This window comes from Rhea pennata, chromosome 11, assembly GCF_028389875.1.
Source record: "Rhea pennata isolate bPtePen1 chromosome 11, bPtePen1.pri, whole genome shotgun sequence".
Classification (NCBI taxonomy): Eukaryota; Metazoa; Chordata; class Aves; order Rheiformes; family Rheidae; genus Rhea; species Rhea pennata.
In genome coordinates, this window is record NC_084673.1 from 19,199,176 (window position 1) to 19,222,122 (window position 22,947).

The 22,947-nt window shown below is 39.2% G+C and overlaps 1 protein-coding gene across 3 annotated transcripts in view; it reads right to left on the reverse strand.

Annotated features, from left to right (window-relative positions):
- The window catches only part of COL4A6 (collagen type IV alpha 6 chain), a 139,354-nt gene that overhangs the window by 70,414 nt on the left and 45,993 nt on the right, over positions 1–22,947 (reverse strand). For all 3 annotated transcript variants that reach the window (XM_062584907.1, XM_062584908.1, XM_062584906.1), the window contains exon 4: positions 19,288–19,371. In XM_062584907.1, coding sequence (XP_062440891.1) covers positions 19,288–19,371 — 84 coding nt within the window. The remainder of the gene's footprint in view (positions 1–19,287; positions 19,372–22,947) is intronic.

A 22,947-nucleotide genomic window follows, 5' to 3' on the forward strand; every position in this document is an offset into this window, starting at 1 on the left:
AGCTTTCACTTTGAATAACTATAGCTTCTGCTCCAGTCAATGATAAGTGAAACCTCTCACTTATACTTTTGTATTTTAAAGTATGTTGAAGTATTTTTTCAGGTTTTGCCTAGCCAGTGAAACCGGTCGCCTGGTAGTCTTTATTTTGAATACCAGACTATACACTATAGCAATGCCCAAATGAGGGCAGGGAAGGCTAGCTCTGAGGCCTCTCTTAAAAGAGGAAAACAATGTCTTGTATAGCCAACAAACCTGTCCTCTGTAGTTACTTTTAATATACATCAAGAAGAGCATATCATTGAAGGATATGCACAGAGGAAATTCCTCCGATACTTCTCTGCATGAGAACTATAGCAATGCTATAGAAGCAGAGGGAAATGGAGATTTGGTATTTGTCAGTATTTTCTTTAATTGCATGACTCAATTTTAAGAACTTATTTCTAGAGTAGATACCTCTCCATTTAAAACTCCTCTATACTCAGTAATTCAGTAAGCTCTTAATCTTCAATTTGGAAAGTGCAAACTTTCCTTAAGACCTCACTAAACCCCAGGTGTTCTGGATCTTCCCAATAAAACTGCTCTATGAGGTGCAGAATAAACAGTCTAGTCCATGTATAAATATTTAATAAGATGCTTGCATCTGGAGCAAAATGGAGCTAAATCAGTGTTCTCTATTTATAATTTAAACAGATTACTTGTATGACACAGTGTTAGTACAAACTTTTCCTGACCATAAACATTTGCTGAGGTATTTCAGCAATAACGTAATGTATAGGAACAGAGGAAGGATTTATTCCGAAGAGTGCATATGGATGAGCACCAATTTTGCAGCCTCATCTCACCTGACAGTGCCTTCTCTTGCAGGTTCTTGAGGAGTAAGTTTTCTGTGTAATGTGCTCCTTTCTACTCAGAAATGGAAAAGGAACCCCATTAAAAATCAACAGCAGATATCAACAGACGATACTGCTGTGCCAAATGACTCCTCAACACACACATACTTAGAGACTCCCATTTCAGTATCAGAGGCAGAGTGCAGGATTATTTGGTACCAGTTGGTCTGGAAAACTTCCTCTGTAGGAGCCCCAGTCAGCAGGTGCATATTGGTGCAAACCAACTGGCCATGCACCCAATTATATTCATCCATCAGTGTGACCTCTCAACGCCGTCTGGCTGAGCTAGTCCCTCCTGACGTGTTTCAGGCTCTTCACACTGGCGAGAAGCCTATGGTATTTGTCCTTACTGCTGGAGAGAATGCAATAAAAAGAAAAGGCTCCATAACAACAGGGACAACAACAATAGGGAGGGACATCACATTAAGAACCTATCAAGGTTCTTGGTTGGCAACTAGAGCCCTTCAAAATGCAAGAAGGGATGAATCCTTCCCACTCCCAGAAGATGACCGGCACTATACAGGGTTTTTCCTGGTCATGGTTCTGTCAGAAGAAATGAAATAACTACAGCTCCTACAACCGGTCAGCAGAAAACCAATGACATGAAGAAATTCAAACCCCACTAATACTGGAAACACGGAATTCAAGACTCATAGAGGGTCCTGAAAAACCTCAGCCTAAGTTCACAAGTATTGTTAAAGACAGTTCTGCTGAGAATAACCAAAAAATGTGAGGTATTAGAAATGTACTGTTTTTTTTTTTTTTCCAAGAAGGAACATTTTATTCCTGTTTTACTCTCCTTCAGGGAGAGACCCCTGAAAGATGTGTGACAGTACATTTCCTCTTCCATCTCTCATATCAATTCTATTCATCCTTTATAAAAATCAGACCATTTTCATGTGGTCTTGTGATATGAGACAGGATTAAAAGATAGTAATCCTATCAGTACTCTTTCTCACGCAAAATATCTGTAATATAGTAAAACCACATTGGCCCCAGTCCTTATTAACCAATCAAACACTGATGAGAAGCAGTCTCTTTACAGGGGCTATTTCTATTGCTGACCTCTTGACAGAATGGAAAAGCAGCCATGAGTCTCATAGAAGCATATAAGTCTCTTCTGACCATCATGTTCACGGTTTATTTTATATCTATTACCACGTTAATTACCACGGCTTAAGTATGGGCTTTAGATAACTTGGGGTATATATCAGAGCAGAGTATTGGGCTCATTGCCATGTAACTGGGCAGGGATGGGTCCAGCTCCCTACCCCTCTGTCCTTGCAGCTACATTGCACAAGCAGTGCTGGACAGACGAGCTGGCTGCAGGCCCTCTCTGAAAGCCCTGGCTTGCATGAAATGAACACTGCTGGGACCCTTGAGCTGCCCGAGTTTATGATGACCTTGTAACAGTTGTACTAGGTCACACATGGCTGCCCTAGGTAGTCCCTGGCCTACACTCCTGAAGACAGAACAGACCCAGCCCTAGGAGCGAACAGCTGAGACCAGCAACAAGGGGAAATGAAAACAAACTCATAGAAACATGAAGTGACTTTTCCAAGGTAATTTTTGCCAGGTCCTCTAAGAATTTTATGGCCATAGTCTGAAGTACTAAATGCTATTCCTATTAACATAACATTGGCTACCCAGATAATAACTGCAGCTGTACTATTAACAAAGTGGAAACTTGCCATCGCTTTCTTTTCAGTACCTTTCCAGTTATCAGTTACGGAACTGTGATACTTGTTTGTCCTAATGTACTTACTAGACAGAAGCCAGTTGTACCATACGCTTTCCAATATACAAAAAAGTGAGAAAAGAAATCCTACAAACAGAACTTTAGGCTTCAAGTCAAACATTTTAAATCCATTAAGCTTCACTCATAAGTAACCCCAAAGCACAAAGAGGAAACAAGAAACAAATGCAGAGCTTGTTACTAAGCATAAGTTAAAAAAAAAATAATTATGTATACGCCAGACGGTTCCTATCAGAGGTAAGTCAGTATTCCTCAAGAATCTTTATTTTTGTTTGTTGCAATTATTTGTTATTATGTCCAGTTAAAACAGAGGAAATTTAATTAAGTGCAGGATTATTTAACGAGGATGTTATTTTTTAAAATGAAACACACTCCCACTTCAATTTCTCTTGTGCCAAGACATGCATTTACTAAAAAGTGTAAGATGGAAGAAAAGGAAAAAAAAATCAAAGACTGTGAACTGCATTTTCCTCTGTAGGTCTTTAAACATAACTGATTGGTATGTCACTGAAATAGGTACAACAAGCACCATGGTAGCTCAAAATTCCTTAGGACATGCCAACGAAATAACAATAAAAACACCAGCCCCATCGTGCAAGGGCAATGAAACCGCTTTTAAATGCTTCTACTTTGTAGCACTGAGAGCTACAGCCTGGGAGCATGGCAGAACTGTGCTGCCGAGAGAGAAGGTCTGGGAAGGATCTCCTATCTGGAGGCTTCAGAGCAGCCTGTCGCACAAGATGGAAGGACTATGCAAGCTTCACCGTCCTTAAGGGACACACAGCATGCTTTTCTCTTCAGGGCAAGCTACAATGCCATACAGCAAGACAGGAATGAGACAATGTTCCTGCCTTCTCCCTGACCATTCCAGTATTTCCATCTGCTGTTGAGAAAATCCTCATCTCTTTGAAGCAATCAAAATTTCCAGTGAAGTCAGGACTTAACCCAAGAAATACAGTGCTTCTGAATGGGAACGTTCCCTCTCTGCTTCTGCCTAATAAGCAGGTGACTCCTTCCCTGTTTTCCCATGTCCAAGTCAAATGTCATGCCACAGGGGTATCTTTATTGAGATGTGGTTTCCTCCATTCACTTTCTGTGTGATGAAACCATGAGAATATTGACAACCATGTCAAAGTCAGCAAAAGGTGTCTCGTCCTAGCAGCGGAATGAACTGGATAAACAGCTTACACTCCCCAGCTTACTTCTGTCATGACCTCTCCAATCAGCCACATCCTTAACTGTTTGCTTTAAGAAAACTCTCTTCTGCAGACAGATCTATCTGGCATCCACAGTAATTCATAATCCAAGGAATAGGAGGCTGCCAGGGACAACTTCAGAAGGGCATTTTTATCACTGTTGGCCTCTCTTCCATTAGCTTAGAGAAAAATCATTATCTCAGGATATTTTGACATATTTCGTTTATCAGCAAAGGAGCTATAACCTCATTAGAGGGCCAAGATAGTTTGCTTCCGTTAACCTGGCTGGGAATGAGTAGGCTGTTCATGTGCAACACCACATAACATACTGCTTCAACCCTCCCCTTACTCACCTGCAGACACGTGCTTTGACGTCGTAACTCTGTGGATTACCTCTAGTCACGCACCGGAGTGATCCAAGGAAGGTTAAGTAACACAGGGGCAGCAGAAGGTGGGCAACATCTCTGTAGCCTGTAGCCTGAACTCACTGAAGTATAATGGACATGTCCCTGAAACCCAAGTCTACCCAGCACAGTCACAACTAATGACCCTTTGCAAAACAAATTCAGATTTTATTTAGCAAAGCAGATTGGGCTTACAGAAACGTACCCCCTTCAGGTACAGCATCCTGCCAACACTCTACGTAGCATTCACACATCATTGTTTAAGCCACTACATTTCTTATATGCCCCACATAAATGACTGTTTGAACAGGCTTTCCCAAAAACCTTAGAGCAACCTGCTATAAAGGTTTGAAGATGAAAACTCTGGCCTCTGTACAGTTGGTGGCAAATCTCTTAACAATACCAGTGGAACCCAGCTTGCCCCCCCCCGAGCATAGAGCAAAAAGTTTATAATACTGCTAACAATCCCATGCAAGAGAGCAAAGGCACCACTTAAATCAAATGTTATGTTATTAGGCAAAATAAGTCTAAAGACATCTAAATGTGGTACCTGATCCGTGGTTGTGCAAGAAAAAAAAATGCAGAAGACAACAGCCAGATTAACACTGTGAAGAAAACCCTGCTTGCTTTCTTTCACCCCATGCATAAAATAAAGCCCTTGTAAGCAGAACTATTATTCACCCAAATATTCTCAGGAGTCAACACACATTCCAAATGATAAAAAGAAAGAAATGGTTAGAATAGATTAGTTCAGGTTTTAGTCCTGATGTTAGGAAAACAAGTAAAGTTTAATTACTTCACTGCTCTGGAAAAAGTCTGGAGAGAATGCTTATGTCATTTATTGTTTCAAGAGAAAACTTTAAATCTTAGGAAAATTTCCTTTAATGTCCCAGGAACACTGATCCAAGCCTAAAAGGAACCACTGGGTGTCCTGTTGCTAGTTTTGTAATGCTTTTGGATTTACAGCTCAAGTGCAGCTGGAGTTATACACCAAATGACCACCTGCTGCCTTGATTTTACATGCAGACTTTATTTATTTATTTTGAATTCGCTGTGAGACAGGCTGGACAACATTTCCACTGCTAGGGATACTCCAAAGGCAGATAGTCTCCAAAAACATTTTGTACTGTTAGGAAGACATGTCCTAAATAACAGAAGTGATACAAGAACAACATCTTTTGCTATTTTTTCTTTTCATATGTCCCTAAACTTGGATAGGAAATATATTTCAGAAGAATTCACTAGCTATCTTCAGAGATACATTACAAAGGGAGCACAGACTGCAGAGTTTTTGGTGTTTCATTTCAGAAGATTTTCTATAAAGTCACCTACTTCTCTGAAAATACAGTTGAATAAGTAAAAAATTCTTAATTGAAACTTGAGAAAATCTGTAACTAAAGTAATTCACTCAAAGAGAAAATACTTTGAACACCAAGAGTCTCCTCCTGTATGCGTGCAACTGCTCTGCACTGCAGGACTTCTGCCTCCTCTCAGCTGGGATCATCACAATAAAAGAAAAGCCACAACATCATCAAAGGAGATGAAGTCTTACAAAGCAGCAGCAAAATCTGTTAAACAATTTGCTAGAAAATATCCTTTACCTATATTTCTCATGTAAGAATATTCTGATTCATATGCTAGCAGTTCACAAAGCGTGACCCACGAAGGCCAGGTACACAGTCCTTGATGTATTTATGGAACTACATTAAACAGTATTTCCAGCAAGAAGATTACAGATGAGCGTGCACTGTGACTCACAGGAAGAGCTCACGGCAAGCATCATTGCACTGCTCCAAATAACTGAGGAGTTGCAATGCTGTGCATCTCCCAGGAAGGATCTGTAAAAGCATAAGCTATAACTTCTGCATTTTTCCAGTAGTGTCTTTCATTTTTTGTCAATCCAAACCAGCTATTACTGCAGTTAACAGTCCACATCACAAAAATAAAAATTCAAAATGAACAGGATTATTAATGAAGCTTGTCATTATAGGGAGACACGACTAAAAGATCCAGGATACCTCTGTGGGTCCTATGACCTACATTTATCATGTCTAACACGGTGATACAGTCTGAAAATACACTACATAACAGTGACTTTGCCTTGCAGAGCACACGAGCTCTGTGTGCATGATAAAGGCAACTTACAATTCTTTTACACCAAAATCTATTTCATAAGTATAGCAGTTTGCAGCACACACAGCTTTGCAAGAATACCCTGGCTAAAGCATCTGTCAATTTTTTTCCAGATTTAACACTTTTGATCTTATTTTTGAAACTGGAGAGGAAAAGAAAGCCCCCAGACACACAAGCAGGCAGTGTTGCTCGTCTGATCATAGAGATGTGACCAAGTCACTTGGTATTGAAGCTGACTAGCCACTGTCCATACTCCAGCTCCAGAAGTAGGTGGAAAGGACACAGCTCAGTTACAGAGCAGAACAGGTTCTGCTACAATATTCCAGCACAATATTACGTGCGGATGGGAACACAAATCTGAGAAATTCACTGTATTCACTGCTCAGGATTAGAGTACTTTGAAAGGTAATATTAAGTACAGATTTGCATCCCCCCTTAGTGCTAAAAACTAAAAAAAATTCTTCTTTTACTATACACTGAGTATATACAGCACATATTGAGCCATTTTCTTAGAGATGCTTCTTTGATCATTTAAAACAATTACAGGAAGCTTTAAAACACAACTAGAGAATTTTTTTAATAGTCCTTCAAAGTTGCTCATTGTTTGTACTTTATTTATCATGGATTAAACCCAGACATTTTAAAATTATTTTGCCTTTTTGTTTATTAGTTTTGGCACCAGACTGCTGTTTCTAAAAAGAAGAACAAACAAGTTTTCCCAAATTTACTCATGATTAACAGGGTCATTTGCATTCAAGCTACCTTTCAGACTTTAAAACATTTTTTTCCCAAAACAAGTAGCTGGATGAGATACCTAGTACAAGACAGGTATCTATTTCTTGTTAATATTTTCACCTTACCTCTAAGTTTTGTATGTTGACAATCCTGCAGAAGGTTAAACAGTACGAAATACGTCATATATGTCACAAGTATGTTAATGTTATCAATAAAGGTAACATTAGCTAGAACAAGCATAGTTTCACAACTATTTAACAGATCTGTGGTCAGTGACTTACCGTAGAGACAGAGCTAAAATGTCCCTAATGAACAGCTTGAAAGGAGGAGACTGGCAAAAAATCAAAGTTTTTCCTCTTATTTTGGCAGAATTAGGTGGCGGGGAAAGTTGATATTTGTCTTGATTTTGTTAAATAGACATCTGCTTTTTCACACTTCAGAAACCTGGGAGTCTTTTAGGTAGGATCTTTTACAAACCGCTATTTTTCCATCCGTGATGTTGCACTCATTCCTACAAATAAGCTCAGAAAGCACTACCTCTGCTCCACTGCTCTCTCATTTTTCTTAAGGGTTATGCATACCACCATTTTGTACCTCTTTTTATACAACTTAACCTTATTCCCTGATTCTCAGCCAGACCATTCTGTGGAGGAATTTAAGCCTCCTGCTCCCACTACGCTCCATTATGTGGATGCCCCACTTCCCCCCCCCCCCCCCCCAAAAAAAAAAAAAGAAAAATAACATTCTCTTTTCTGTTTGGTTAGATCTCCTATAGGAGAGGCTTATCATGATACCAATCCCTATTTTTCCTTTCTTTGTTTCAAATTTCGCATGTCTGCTCTGACTTATTTCTCGACACTAGACCAAGCATGCTTGGTCTTGATACACAAGGGGATACCTCCTCCCTCTTCTGCTTGCTTATCGTTCCTGATCAAGCTACAGCCTATTGTATAGTCCTGCATTCATTCCAATGAGCCTTTTTAATGTTTACGAAGCTCAGTCATGTACTAAGACTGTCAGTTCTTCCTATTCATTTCCCAAATTCACTGATGTTTTTCACTTCTTGGATGCTTAGTAAATTGTTCCCTCTCATCTTCCCCATGACCTTAGTGTAATTCCCACCTACTCACAGAGAAACCAGACCTATGAGGAAGTCATCTTTCGTTTTAAATTTACCAGAGGGATTTGGTCACATAGAGGGACCACATAATACACTTCAGAATCCTCCACATAATTCTAAGCAATGAAATAAACTTTGAAATACACTTTTTGCACCAATAAAACATACTTTGGGTTGTGTTCCAAACTTCCTTATTTTTTTCTTCTTATATAACTCAGAGAATGCCTGATTATTCCCATTAAAAGCACAAGTCACAGAGTCAAAAAGAAGCAACCACCTACAATTATTCTACAGGTCTTACCATACCCCTCCTCCCTTTTTTTTAATAGATGCACACATTATTTTCTCTTGTTAAGCTTAGAAGCTATCTCTAAACAGTTTTTCAACCTCAGTCATCACAGAAAGCTGAGATACATCAGGGTGCTCTCCTACCTTCTGAAATCTGATTGTGATTCACACCAAAATACTGTACATTCTTCCCAGAAAATGGGGATTGACAGCTAGCCTGGGGGACCAAACCATTTGGCTTTGATTCCAATCAATTGGCAGGATAGCCTCTTTTTCCACTAAAAACAGAGTTTTGCCTGGTTAACCATCTTCACTGTCTGCTCCATCTGGCTGCAGGCTCTGTGACTGGCGTACTTCCTGCCTATCTGTTGCCTAATTAGGTTTGCTTTGCAGTAATCCCGCCTGTCGGCTGTTTTCCTGGCTCATGAATTGGCTCCTAACCTGATTGCTGGCCAAATCTCTGAGGATTGGACCTTGCTCACAGACTGGTTCCATGATCCTCCTGTCTTTGCAAGGCTGTCTCACTCAAGGGATCGCACCACAAGTCTGACAGTAAATGAAAGATGTGACAAAGGAAACTCTTTAAAAATGACTTGTTCCTGCAAAGGGTACATCTTCTCATAGTAAGAAACCGTAAAGAATAATTAATTAGTACTATGATTATCCCCAAACAACCACACACAATTCAAAGATGGGCAAGTTTTAGGAGGGAGTGGGAGGAGACAGGCAGGAATAGAATTGGGTCTTAACTTGGAGAAAAAGATTGCTAAACCATAGTCTAGGTGCAAACCCCATAAACGAATGTGATGGGAGAAAATGCCAATTAGGCCAAAAGGAGGTGCGTCACCCCTTCTCATGTTAACTGTTAGGAGAGAAAAGGTAAAGTCTTGTGCCACTTCTCAGAGGTTAAGTGGGCTTTAATAATCTCTTTTTCAATCAAGATGTTGTTGCAGTAATCACTGGGCAAAGGCCCAACTAGACACTCATAATTTCTAAAGATTCATGTTAGCATTCACTTCTTTCTTCGGCAGGACTACAGAATTCCTCTTCTTACAGGAATTATTGCTCATCTTCCTAACTGCTGGGTGAAGCAGCTGATAAAAAAACAAATTGAGAAACATTTACAGCTCTTTACCTACTGTGAATTAATGAATAAACAAGGAAAGGTAAAGGAGCAACGTCAGTCTTGTTCTAAGGAATTATGGGGCAAGTAAAACATAATAAATTCTTCAAGCACTTCACCCTACAGCTAAGAAAGATTTAATGATATTCATGGTAAAGAAAAAAATTGGGTATGTGGATGTTTTTATTCTCCTGTATTTAGCACACAGGAGGGCTTATTAGGAAACTGTTGTTGAATTTGCTGGTTGATCTCGAGTAAATCTGTAGTACAAGTAACTTACCATCTTTGCTCTTGATGAAAGTGCCACAAATACTAAGCTAGAACAGAAGGCCAGTTGTGGCAAGGCTCCAAAAAGGGAAGGAAGAGACTAGTCTCGTTCTGTCTTCCCATCCGTCTACATGCATAAAATGAAATAAGTGGGAGTCATGCCATTGACTTCAAGGGGAACAGGACTTTACTCACCCAGATTACTGGTGGTAGCCATGGCAGCTTGTATAAGCAAGAAATAATAAAGTATCTATTTCTAGTGCAACCTGCCTGCACCCTCAGCTCACAGTACCAGCATTAGGAGAGAAAGAATCAGTTTAAGGTATCTTCAGACGAGCAGCATGTACCACAGCAAAAGACAGAGGACCTTGGTTCTGCCAATGATCTTCAGTTAGTTAGGTAGGAACAGCTCTGCTGAAAACTAGTAACACCTCAGTGTTGAGCAGCTCAGTTTGCGATGACCAGAGACTTTGCAGTAATCCTTTACAGGATTACTTTGTAGTAAGCCTTTGTAGGCTAGAAAGGAGGAATGAAAAAGGCGTGCACTTGGTGGAGCAATATCACTTTTTTTCAAGCTAAAACATCTCATCCTTGTAGGATGCAGCAAGGAGCTTTTTAAATGCTCCATTTGCCTCAAAAACACTGGAAAGACTTAAAATAACCTGGACTGGGTTACAAGTCTCATGAAGCATGATTCCTTAAACAGTGACGGATGATTCTTTGCTGGCCTTTTCCAAACCATCTGGAAGAGCTTTATGGAGCACGGTGCGAAGACCCATGTTCTGGTCTATTTCAAAAGTAAACACAGGCCCCCACAGCACTTACAAGATATGCTGCCCTAGCAGACAGACCTCGAAACAGCTTCAGGTCAGAGAGTGCCCTCAGCCACCCTGGTGACACAGCAATGCTATGGTTTCTGCTTAGTTTCCAATGTGCAAATCATCTTAACAGGGCATGTTTCATAGCATATATTTAGCCTCATTTAGCACGCACGTCCTTTTGGCTGAGCTGCAAAACAAATCACAGAAACAGCTACCGAAGAGTCCCTGGTTAGTCTGCTTAAATGCAGTTTGCCCCTTTACTGAAATCAAAGAGCTCTGTACGCAGGACAATATGAGTTTCTGTCTCCTTCAGAAGTCTTCATAAACGGATTCAGTATCACGGGAAATGATATCAGACTTTACATACAAACAGGTTTGGTCTTGATACCCATTGCATATTGAATATTTTCAAATACAATGAGATTGCTTTTATTTATGTTGTTTTAGTTAGTATATGGTGTGGTTCTCATTAGGGGCCCAGGCTCAATGTATTTAGATTAGGTCAGGAGAACAGTAATTGCTTAATGCCGCATTTGGCAAAGTTAGTTTTATTACTTCAAAAAAAAAAATTAGTTCTTGGCAGTTGTTAAAAAAGCAGCTGGCACATAAGTTGTTTGACTTAACTGTTACCTCATTTTCTCTCAAAATATTGCCAAAACTTGTTAATAACAGTGAACAGATGGTCAACATTTTTTAATTTTATAGATAATCCTCTTCCCAAATCAAATGATAGTATTTTATTTGTTTAACCAGAAGGGAATTTGAACAAGAACTGGACATCATTTACACGTCCATGTTACATGACCAGTACTTACAAATGAGGAAAGTACTGCGATACTGTGAAAACTGCAACACATCAAGACAATTTAAAACAAATTAAAGCTCCTACATTCACATTTGGTAGAGAAGAGTTTGGTTGCTGGATGACTGTTAGTGCTCAGAGGCCTCACAGGTTGCAGCCTTCCTTTCCCAGCTGCTGTGCACATTCAGTTACAATGCATGAACGCATTCAGTCCACCTTAGAGTTCAACCTAACATACCACACAATCAGCTAGTAGAGATAGCACGAAGAAGGAAGTTAAGAGAGAAAATGGACAAGCTGATGAAGTCTCTTACACAAAGCAGACATATGCAAAGGTCTGGTGTTTTTCTTTAGATAGGAATAAAAGATAATAAAATGACACAAACAGATGAAACACAGTGAACAGCAGGCCAAGATATTATTTTATAAACAGTATTTCCAGACACCAGTCAGAAAGGAGAAGGATGCTGCAGCCAGAAGAAAGTGTCAGGAATTCTCAATGTATAGACAGAAAAGGAGCTGGAGATGCTGTAGAGGAAACACAGAAATTAGTTATAACCTGGTAGAAAGAGACAAGTCAAAGATAGCACCCAAGATAGATGATCAAATGAAAACATGTTGATGTTGACAACAGCAGAGAGAACAGGAGGAAAAGGAAAACTTTGTTAAAAACAGGACGTTGACCTCTGGCACTGTTACATTTAAGCTGATAGTGAGATATTCATAAGGAGAAAGTAGAGATGGTGGGCTGTACAGCTAATAGCAGAGGGTGAGAAAAGCAGAACTACTCAGTAAATTGAGACAGTCAGTGAATAAACAGAAGTATAGAATTGTGGAAGCCAAATGACGGAAAGCTACTGAGGCCTAGGTATGTCTACTACATCCAAGGCCCTGAGGTTTGGCTAAACGACTTTAACAGCAGTAGTTTCAGAGAACAAGAGTGTGGCAGCCAGACTGGAGATGGCCTACTATGGAACTGCAAAAAAAGAACCTGTGATAATCGTTGCACAAGTATAGAGGTGAAATCAAAGATTATGCCAAAACATACTAGCAGTCTGGCCCAGACTTTTGCTTTCTTTTGCAACAGGAAAAAATGATCAGCTGTACTTATTCGAAGAGGAAACATTCTGCAGAGAAATCTTTGGGTGCAGGTAACAACAAGAGAAGTCCAGGAGGTGTGGCTTTGCAGATTATTCCACTCTGGATGATGATGAACAGCTCACTCTAGAATGAAGCAGCATTTCATTCTCAAAAATTCTAACCTCCTTTTCTGAGTCATACTATCCAAATTGATTTCCTGTTTCTGCATATGAATTCAGTGTTATCTGCTACAGTGTGCTGTCTTGCTTGGCCAAGTCCAAACATGTTACAAGAACTGACAATTACAATCCCTGTTAAATGGCTAACATTTGTCAAGGACTTCTACAACAGTGCAATAATCCCTCCTTATGTTTGGCATGGAAAGATCATTTAAAAAATAACTACATAATAATTCCAGTATTTCTACCTGGCTGATTATCTACAGTTAGTACACCAAGACACTTGGCCATATCTTGTCAGTTTGAAAGAAATGTCAACATCTCCTAGCACATTTCTATTCTAATTGGTATGGCAGGCCAACCTGGAGCCCATTGGTATCACAATAGCATCACTGTCCCCTACACTGCTGGCCATGCAAGGTAGTAGGGAGCCACACAGAAACTAAGAGAAGTTTTGACCCATGGCTTAACAAAAGTCTATCACTAGCAAATACGTTTGTGTAAAATACTTCTGCCAAAAAAATTCACTTTAGATGAGTAAACACTTCTACAGAAATTGGGTTTCATCAAGAAATCCTTAAACTGCTCCAGTCAGTATGTCTAATGAGCCAAAGTAGAATTCAGCAAACACTCTTAAAAATCCAACTTGCAATTATTACAATTTTATAACAAGGAATGTCAACCAATCTTCAACTAATTATCACAAGCGAGGCACTTTGAGCACCCTGTATTAAGTTGAGGGGATTAGTTCCAGACAAACATTAATCCAAGATCTCTTGCCAATGCAACATTAGTTCATGCTAGATAACAATTAGATTAAATCATCCAAAGTTATGACCTTGAAGTTATGCTGCCCACTGCAGGGGGTGCTGGGCTCCCCAGTACAAGAGAGACATGGAGCTACTGGAGAGAGTCCAGTGTAGGGCTACGAGGATGATCAGAGGGCTGGAGCATCTGCCCTATGAGGAACGGCTGCGAGAGCTGGGCCTCTTCAGCCTGGGGAAGAGAAGACTGAGGGGGGATCTGATCAATGTCTACAAGTACCTGAAGGGAGGGTGTCAAGGGGACAGGGACAAACTCTTTTCAGTAGTGCCATGCAACAGGACAAGAGGCAATGGGCAAAAATTGAACTACAGGAAGTTCCGCCTGAATGTGAGGGGGAATTTCTTCCCTGTGAGAGTGACGGAGCACTGGTACAGGTTGCCCAGAGAGGTTGTGGAGTCTCCTTCTCTGGAGATATTCAAAGCCCGCCTGGATGCTTAGCGGGGAGGTTGGACTAGATGATCTCCAGAGGTCCCTTCCAACCTCACTGATTCTATGACTCATCTGTCTTTAACATCTCATTTGACCTGCAGTGATTCCAAGAACTCATTGATTACTCACAGATAACTTTTACTACATTTACCATCATTGTTTTAACTTCAGAAAAAACTTGTGGAATCTCATATATCACTGGGTACATGTACAGTAGTCTGTAACTCAGACCAGGAGTGCATTTTTGAGGCTAATCGCTCAATCTTAGTCAATCCTTCTTACTTACTGTGCTTTGCTTCACATTGCAGAGTAGTCTTCAAGCATATGAACTGGTTTTCTTTTTGATGAGACTAGATCAGGGAATGGGCTCCACAGCACACCTAATGCATTTCAGTGGTCCTTCACTTCACAGAACTCACCTAGATTTAGGATAAAGTGTCTGCCTTACATCCTCAGAAACAAGTGCCTCATTCTACAGATACAATCCTTTTGAACTACACCAGTTGCTAACAGAGAAATACATATGTTTTCTTCTGAGTCAGGAAAGAGGTTCTATACACCATTAACAGTTCTGTAATAGACTATATACTTATATAAGTAAGTTCAACTTATTTTAATAGGCTTGAACTTAATCGAGCTTAAAGGCTTTAGAGAGCACATGATGTAGAAGAGATGCATAAAATTGACAGGACTGTATATCACTGGAAAAATGAAATACAATTGGTTAACACCAAGCTCTCCCAGCAATTCTAAGCTGTAAAAGCTGCCTGGGACACAGTCTGCTGATTAATTTGGGGACCTTTGGAAATAATTATACAAGATGGGCTTTTCTCCCTTGAACTTTTTTTTTTGGGGGGGGGGATGGGAGGCTGAGATAGAATTGAAAAATTAAAGACTAGGATCAGCTAGAATGCTCCAGTACATATTAAGTAAAGTTTAAAACAAATCCTAATATTGTTATAACTTCCAAGATAAGTGAACAGGCATCAGGAGAAGGTATAAGTGCAATGGGCACTGTGGCTGCTAGTTTATCTTTGCAAGTGTTTGAAATTAGATGACAGCATATAAAAACAAGAAACCCAGCACTACCATAAACTGATGCAAAATGAGCTGCAGAGATGAAATAGTGCAGGTCTTCTACTATTTAGTGCTCTTGAAACTCTGTAAGCAGGGAAAAAACTCCTCAAGGTTATTGCTGACTTATCTATAGTGCATTTCTTAGCAACACAGCCATCAGTACACCAAACAATTTTCAAAGTGCATTATCCCTGTTCATAAACTGTGAATCAAAGAGTGAGAAAAGGGAGGGGAAAACGTTCTTTCAGACACAGTACTGTCTTTTGATAGTTCCAAAAATGTTCTATCTGTAGGTCACTCACCTAAATAACTGGAAATATATATTAGAAATCTAGCCTTCCGTTAGATAGAGGCTAGCACCAGAATTGACATTCACCTCCTTGCTTACATTATAATTTAATACATCTGCTTTTTCCATCTTCCTTCTCTTGAATTATAGTTTAATATAGCTGCTTTTTCTACCTACTTAATGTTCTAAAAGAGGAAGATTGCATGCAAAAACATATGCAGAAGTGGGTTTACCTAATGCAAGTTGTGTTCAGACAGCCTTCCTTTCCAAAAAGGATGCATGCATCAGGGTACATTTGGGGCTCTCAGACCAGACTTCCTTTTTAAATTGCATTGGTGTATTAGTTCGATAGCTGGCATCTCAGGTGGCTGGAAGAGTGGGACTAGAGACAGATTCAAAAGCTTCACACTTGATCTAGATAATCCAGCTGTAGTGGAGGCTTTCACATTCTCTGTGTATTAAGGAAGAAAGGAAAGATGATGCTAACCAGTATTTTCTTTCCACAGCATTATGTCAGATTTTATATCAAAGTTAACAGATTCTGACAATGCAGCTTAGGAGAACTGCAACAAGCCTGTCCAAAATTCCTAGTCTTTTAACAGTCAAATCAGTTTGAGGGGCTTCTTCTGCTGGTATAACATTTACTCTTAAATTGTCATGCAACATGTTAGCTAGCTTCTCTCTCCCTACTTCCAGTGCACACACTAAGAGGATTTAAGACTAGATATCCTCTTTCAGAAGATAAAAATTGAGGGCCACAAACTCAATCTTCTCATTTGACCTCCAAGAGAACTTGCAGAAAAGGCCCCAGCTGGGACCTTTCAGCAAGGATAACACCTCTCCATCAAGAAATGGGCTTTTGTGCAATCACTGGGCTGACGCCAATAAATCTTCATCAGAAAAGAACTGAAAATGTGTGCAGAAGGACTACAATCTGGACCAGGAGTTTTGCTATCGAATTACATAAAGCCAGGCTTTTCATCAACCTGTCTTTAGATACCAGGTCAATTCTGAATCACTGGTTAAGTTGAAGATGCTTCCACATCTCTTTTTTTTATTCTTGTAGGCTTCACAGCAAGACGGGCCATCACTAAACTTCACTGAAAAACCTGAAACGCGTATCAGCTAGTATTATGGCTTTCTAGAGTTGATGCAAATCATAGGGACAACTGACAGAAATTAAATTTCATTCTTGTATGAGACATGTTTTATCACTCTGCTAGCAGAACTATCCAAGCAGGTCTCAGACAAAGACTGCACTGCTCTTTCATCTTTAAAAGGAACCCAAACCCATTTTCCAAAGAGCAGATCTCCTTTATAGATATCAGTCTTAATCCAAGCTCTATCTTAAAGCTGAAGAGTTTTTTTTTTAAAAAAAAATACAAATACGTCCTGTGCATGCACTAACATTCTATAGCAAAAACAAGAATGTGGGGTCTCTACATGTCTAATCTGCATTTCCAGAAGTATCTAAAAGAATAGGAGCCCAGTTCCTAATCAGGCAGAACCGTGGGACTTAAGTACTTCTGACATTTTAACTGTCTAAAGAATACTTTTAAAGTATCTAGTCAGAAATAAGTTCATCACAGCTTGATCTGATCAGCAGTGCAACCAAGGAGAAGAATGTTTGAGGACACTGCACGTATTATTTTCATTAAGCCTATTGCCATTTTTCTTGTACTTTTTAGCTATTTCTTTCTTTTAAAAGGAAAACTTAGATTTATTCTGAACTAGTAAATTGTGCAAAATCAACAGTTCTGGACTCAAACACTTTTTTGAACAAAAAATGGATCCAGGACATTGGCAAAGTTTCATCTGCCATTTGCCTGTTCTGAACTTAAAGCAGCGATGGAGGAGAAGCTAGGCAGGAAGCCAAGGAATTAGCCTCAGGCTAAACAGTCTCCTGCAAGAAACAAACTGTGCTGTAGGACAGATAATCACACCATCCTCTTGCCCAGTTCTGCCAGTCACCTCCCTATCCTCTGGCGTGGCAGGACTCCAGGAGCTGTCTGCAGATGTCCAAGAAGATGTCAGCGGGACTCAGTATGGCTTGATAGAAGTAGTGTTGTAAAAATGACTGATGACCACTTCTAGCAGAAAGCTTCCTCCATGGACAGGTCACAGTAGGATGAAACACAAGTTTAAAGTACTGAAAATGCCTACCGATACAGGTCACATAAGAAACAAGCTAAAAGCCAAAATGAGTTCTCAGGTCAGCAATGAAAACAGCCTAAAATCTTTGTGACATCTTAACAAAAGAGATGCCAAGAGCTCAAACTGCAAGGTCAACAGTGTTGTGGCCAGTTCAAACAATCAAGCTGAATCCTGGGAATGTAAAGAGACAAAAGGATGATGCTCATTGCTACCCACAGGTCAAAGCATTACAGGATATTCCAAACCAAGTCTGTGCTTCACTGTATCCAGTCACATAAGGTGTTGAGCAATTGGCTTTATCTCGTATTTTAGGTTACGCTGAGAATTTACTTGCAAGACTTCCACTTATCTGTTTAGACATGTTCTCAGTCTGCCACACGATTTGAAAGAATGTGTATACTTCCAAAGCAAACACATCATCAGTTATCAATTAAGAATTCATGCTCGAGTCTGTCTGCAATTAGGGAAACATTTAAGTACATGCTTAAGATCATTTCTAAATAGCAAGATTTTCCTGAGTTGAATCCTAGAAATAAAATTGGCCATGATCATCTGAGTGATGCTTTGAATTTACCCATGCTGTATCGTTGGAATATACCTGGAAGAATCAGGATTAATAATGTCTAAATAAAATTTAATTTCTTCTTTCTAAGAGAATGTGTTTGCAATAAAGAATCAATTTATTTCTAATTTTATTAAGTTTTCACATGGAATAAAGGTTGGCTGTAAAATACACCGTTTTCATGTTAAAAGCTTTTCTTTGAAAATGAAATGGGGGAAATGAGAGCCACACTTCTTTTGAAGATCATATTTTCTTTAAAAAGTAACAGAAAAACAATTTAATTATGGTGTGAATCTATGATATATGTTCATCAGAAAGAAATGGCTAGGAACTAGTACTTCTGAAATGTTGACTATTAAGTTAAAATATTGAAAATTCGATCACTGAAATGAATAGAAATATTACTATTCTAAGTTTAGCTTATTATTTTTCCACAGATAATCAATAACTTCAATGATTTTTTTTTCTGCATGATAGATTGAACTCTTATCTTGTGATTTCAGCGAGAACAATTGTTCTTTACTATTAAAGACAACTAGTATTAATTTCAGGTGCTGTAAGACCTTCCAAATTAATTCTTCAACTACTCTGTAATGGAGCTTGCTCCTCTTTTCATCTCCTTCAGCAAAACTTATCAGATTCATTTTGACATATAATAAAATATTTAAGAGAACATCTACATTAAGTAGTTGGTGTCTGGACAAAAGCTAATTGTAATTAGCTTTGTAATTGAAGGTCAGCAGCTCTGTATAACTCCAAAATAGGAAATATCCAGCTGCATTCAGATCAAGTTCATAACATTTTCACATCATCAAGAGAAATTAGGCACTTTTACAGATTTTTTTCTTAAACACTGATCCCTTCAAATCCAGAATTCAGAGAGGGGCTTTTTGAACAAGGGCTGAGTTCACATAAAGAAATGAGATTCCATTGATGTCTTGTTGCAAAGTTAGTGATTTGTAAACCTGGAGAACAGCTTCTGAGATCTGGGCCTGGGACATTTGCAGTGCAGCTGGTCTTCATCACTTCTCTTGTTTCATGAGATGATTAGATTGAGATTTACATACATTCATTTAGTTTTCATTTTGTTTTTAAGAAAAGATTGATATGACACACAAAGCCTGGACGCGTCTGTGTATTAATGAAAACCAACTTACCCGCGCCCCCTTCTCTGGAAAACATTTGCATCCAGCACTGCAATCACGCCCTCCACAAGGCCCACTGTAAGACTTCTTTCCACCCTGTTAAAAAAAAAAAAAAAAAAAAAAAAGGAGAGAGAGAGAGAGAGAACTGTTCAGTTGAAAATCTCCCTCAGTTTAAATGTTCTAATTTCATTACATTTATCATGTAAGTTTGTAGGGAAATAGATAGCAAAATATGTTTAAATTATGCTTCTCTGTAATTGGTTCATTTTCAGAATCACCAAATAGAAAAAAATTGGTTTATAAATACATAGAGGACAGGCGAATCGATAGAAATTGGCATTATTCTGCAAGGTGCTGAGTGTTTTTTAGGGTTACCAAAGTTCACAAAACTAGATGACATTTTTAGATATTGAATCTGCTGTTAGATTAGGATCATTATCAATAATTAGAACTTGTGCCCTGGTCATCCTGCATGCCCAAATACCTTGACATCATGAGAAATACCAAGACCACTTTACTTTGTAATTCTTGCATGTTTCTGCTAGGAACAAGCTTCAAACCCTGAGCAACAGAAATCAGAGAAACTACTGGACTAGAGAATGTGGCTTTTTTAACTAAGAGGAGATGCATAAGGAAGATAGTAAGAAGCATAAATGTTCGAATTGACATGAAAATTTGCATTTCTGAAAACATATCATACAGATGTTTACAAAACTGTTCAGCTGAGACAGTTTCAGCCAAAAAAATCACCTTATATAATGTACTCTGCACAGTCCTATCCATCCAGGCTTCAAAATGTCATCTGTTTCATTTAAGCTAACTGATGCTAGACCTTCCGGGGAAAAGAAATAATACAGGACTTAGGCTTTTTCTTCTAGTGACTACTTCCATAAAGAATAAAAGCCTGCCTTACACAACTGCTGTTGCTCTAAAGACAGTGGTCTGCTCTTAATTCCTCCTCGTCAACACACACAAACACATAAACTTTGTATCCTTGATCCCACATGTATATCCCACCATGAAGGTGGATTTACATAAGGAAGGACCTGCACAAAAGAACAGGAAAGGATAACAAGAAGTGGTATCTCTCCAGGGCAGAACTTGGGCTGTAGGGACACACTGTCTATTGCATTTTCAAATGTCAGCAGATACGGATTTTAACTTAATTCCCAATCTGCTCTACTAATATTAGTTGTCTCAAGGATACTTATATTTATGTAAATCTGAAATCTCTATACCAGTAACTTAATTTCCAAGTAAAATACAGATTGTGACACCAGATGGAAATCAAGCACATGAGTTTAGAGTTTCACCTACTCCTTCCTGCACTCAATGGACTTGAAATACAGGACTGCTGACAACTCCATAACAGCCCTGGAAAGAAAGTGCAATTTAGCCACTCATAAAGAACATCCCTCTCTAAGAAAATTGTCTTTCACTGTCAACTGTGCTCTGGTACAGTCCCGAGGTTTTGGAATTCTGAATGAAATATAGATATAAGATCCCCATCTCAAAGTGGTGAAACAAGCCTGGACGAGATTAACATTTCCTTAATAAAAACATTCACAGAACATATTTTTAAAGCCTCTAAAATTTCCTGACATCTGTCAGGTGAGGAACATGAAAAATGAAAGCCAATTCATGCAAGTTTCTTACGCAACTATGAACCTCTTCCTTGCACTAGCTTTACCAAATGAAGTCATCTTTACAGTGGGTTATAGAAAATTTACCTAGCATCACTTAACACCTTTTCTGTTAAAGGCAGATAAACAAAAAATCTGTTCATTTAAAAATCTGATGTTCACATTGATTTGCAAATTCAGTACACCTCTGTTTTTAAGGCAGTGTGAACAGATGAACAGATATTAACCAAAAGCCTTAAATCCAACCTCCCATGCTTCCCTAGCCTGAGGGATTATTATCCCTTGCTGCCAAACAGTCATAACAATCTTCAAGCAATTCTAAGAAGCATCAAGTGGAAGAAAAAAAAAAAGCAAACAGTTATTTGGTAGATTTTTTTTTGGTAATTTTGTTCAGAAGAAATTCCTTCAGACATGGGACTTTTGGACTACTCATTAACATCCTATGGTAGGAACCTAATATCACAATGCTTTAGCAGACTAGAGAGAGGGCAACACATGTGAGAGAGCCACCATAACATGAAATGCAATGCAGGGGCTTCTGACTCTACACAGAAAGAAATAAAAGTGGGCTTAATCCAATAAAGGTTAAAAGAAAAAGAAAAAAGAAAGAAAACAAAGGTAAAAATAAAGAAAAACAAAGAGCAGAGAATTTGCATCTAGAAGATAAACACCAGGCAGTAAGAACACTTCCAAGCTATCTGCTCAGATGAGGAATGAGCAGTATGAATTTGCAGTGTGAAGGGGCACTTCTGTACATTGGCAAGGGCTTGGTACTTAAAAACTGGTCCCTGTCCTAACAAACACTGCCGAGAAGCCACTTCTGACCACAAGCAGAAATAAGATTTTATGACCTGATACTGGGAGGACTTAAGAGTGAAGTGCACCAAGAAACACCTTTTGCCATGGCATATCCTGCGGTGCAAATTTGGACTCACTTCTAAGCCAACGGATACCTCTGTTCTTGAAACTTAATCATGTATTATACTCTGCAGATAGCTTTGTGCCGTGGGGGAATCAGATTGTGCCTTCTCAGATATTTACTCAACCCAGCCTTAAATTCTTCGAAGATTTTAGCTCCTGATATATATCTCTTCTCCAGGTTGTTCTTTGTTTCAAGTATTTTGCATGAGCTTTCAGCTCCCATACTTCTGTGAATTCTGCTTTCCTCTCAAGAGGGAGTTATGCAAGACAATCTATTTCATTACCGGTTTGGATTCCTTGAAGGTCACTGCCTTGCAGCACCAGCGCGCTCAGAGCCCTGAAAGCCCACCCTGTTAGACATGCACAGGTTCTCAGGGCAAACAAGGCTCTGAGGGCAAACGAGGCCTTCCCAGCAGGGCCCAGAGGGCTGGCCAAAACCCAGCAGGGCTCCTCATCCCACCGCTTGTGCTGCTCTCCACTGCGCTGTCTTTAGTATGGATGGTTCTAGTCAAACTCCCACTGATGTCAAAAGCCATCTTCCCATTGACTTTATTGGGAATTGGACTGAACTCTCACCGAGGTTTATTAAAAACTAAAAACATGTCCAAGTTTTCTATAAAATAGCATGTTCACACTGTAGTTCTAGGTTCCCTTTCAATGTATGAGTTATTTTGCTCCCTGGTGAATGAAAGCATTTGGAAAGGAAGCAAACCAAAGCCAGTTGGCTCCAAACCAGGTGTTATATGTCGTAAGTATTTTATTTAGGGGAAGTAGCTGACATCAGACACTCCCAGGCTACTTAAATAGCAAACAGCCATGTACGCAATATTTATGTATACAAGTCTGAAGGCTGCATATAACTTTCCAGAGTACGGCATTCTCTTCTGAAGTAGTTCAGTATGTTCTTCCATTCAAAAAAATCTCAAATATACAGCTTCATAGGTCATTTGAACATTTATAGATATGTGTAAGCATGGGCACTTCATGCTTGGTCTACGCATATATTCAGGGAAGAGATATTTCCAACTGCTCTGTGATATTATATTTCAGATTGATAAGCATCGTTCCTCAGAAACAATAAGTAAGTAAGGAAAAGAAAATAACAGTT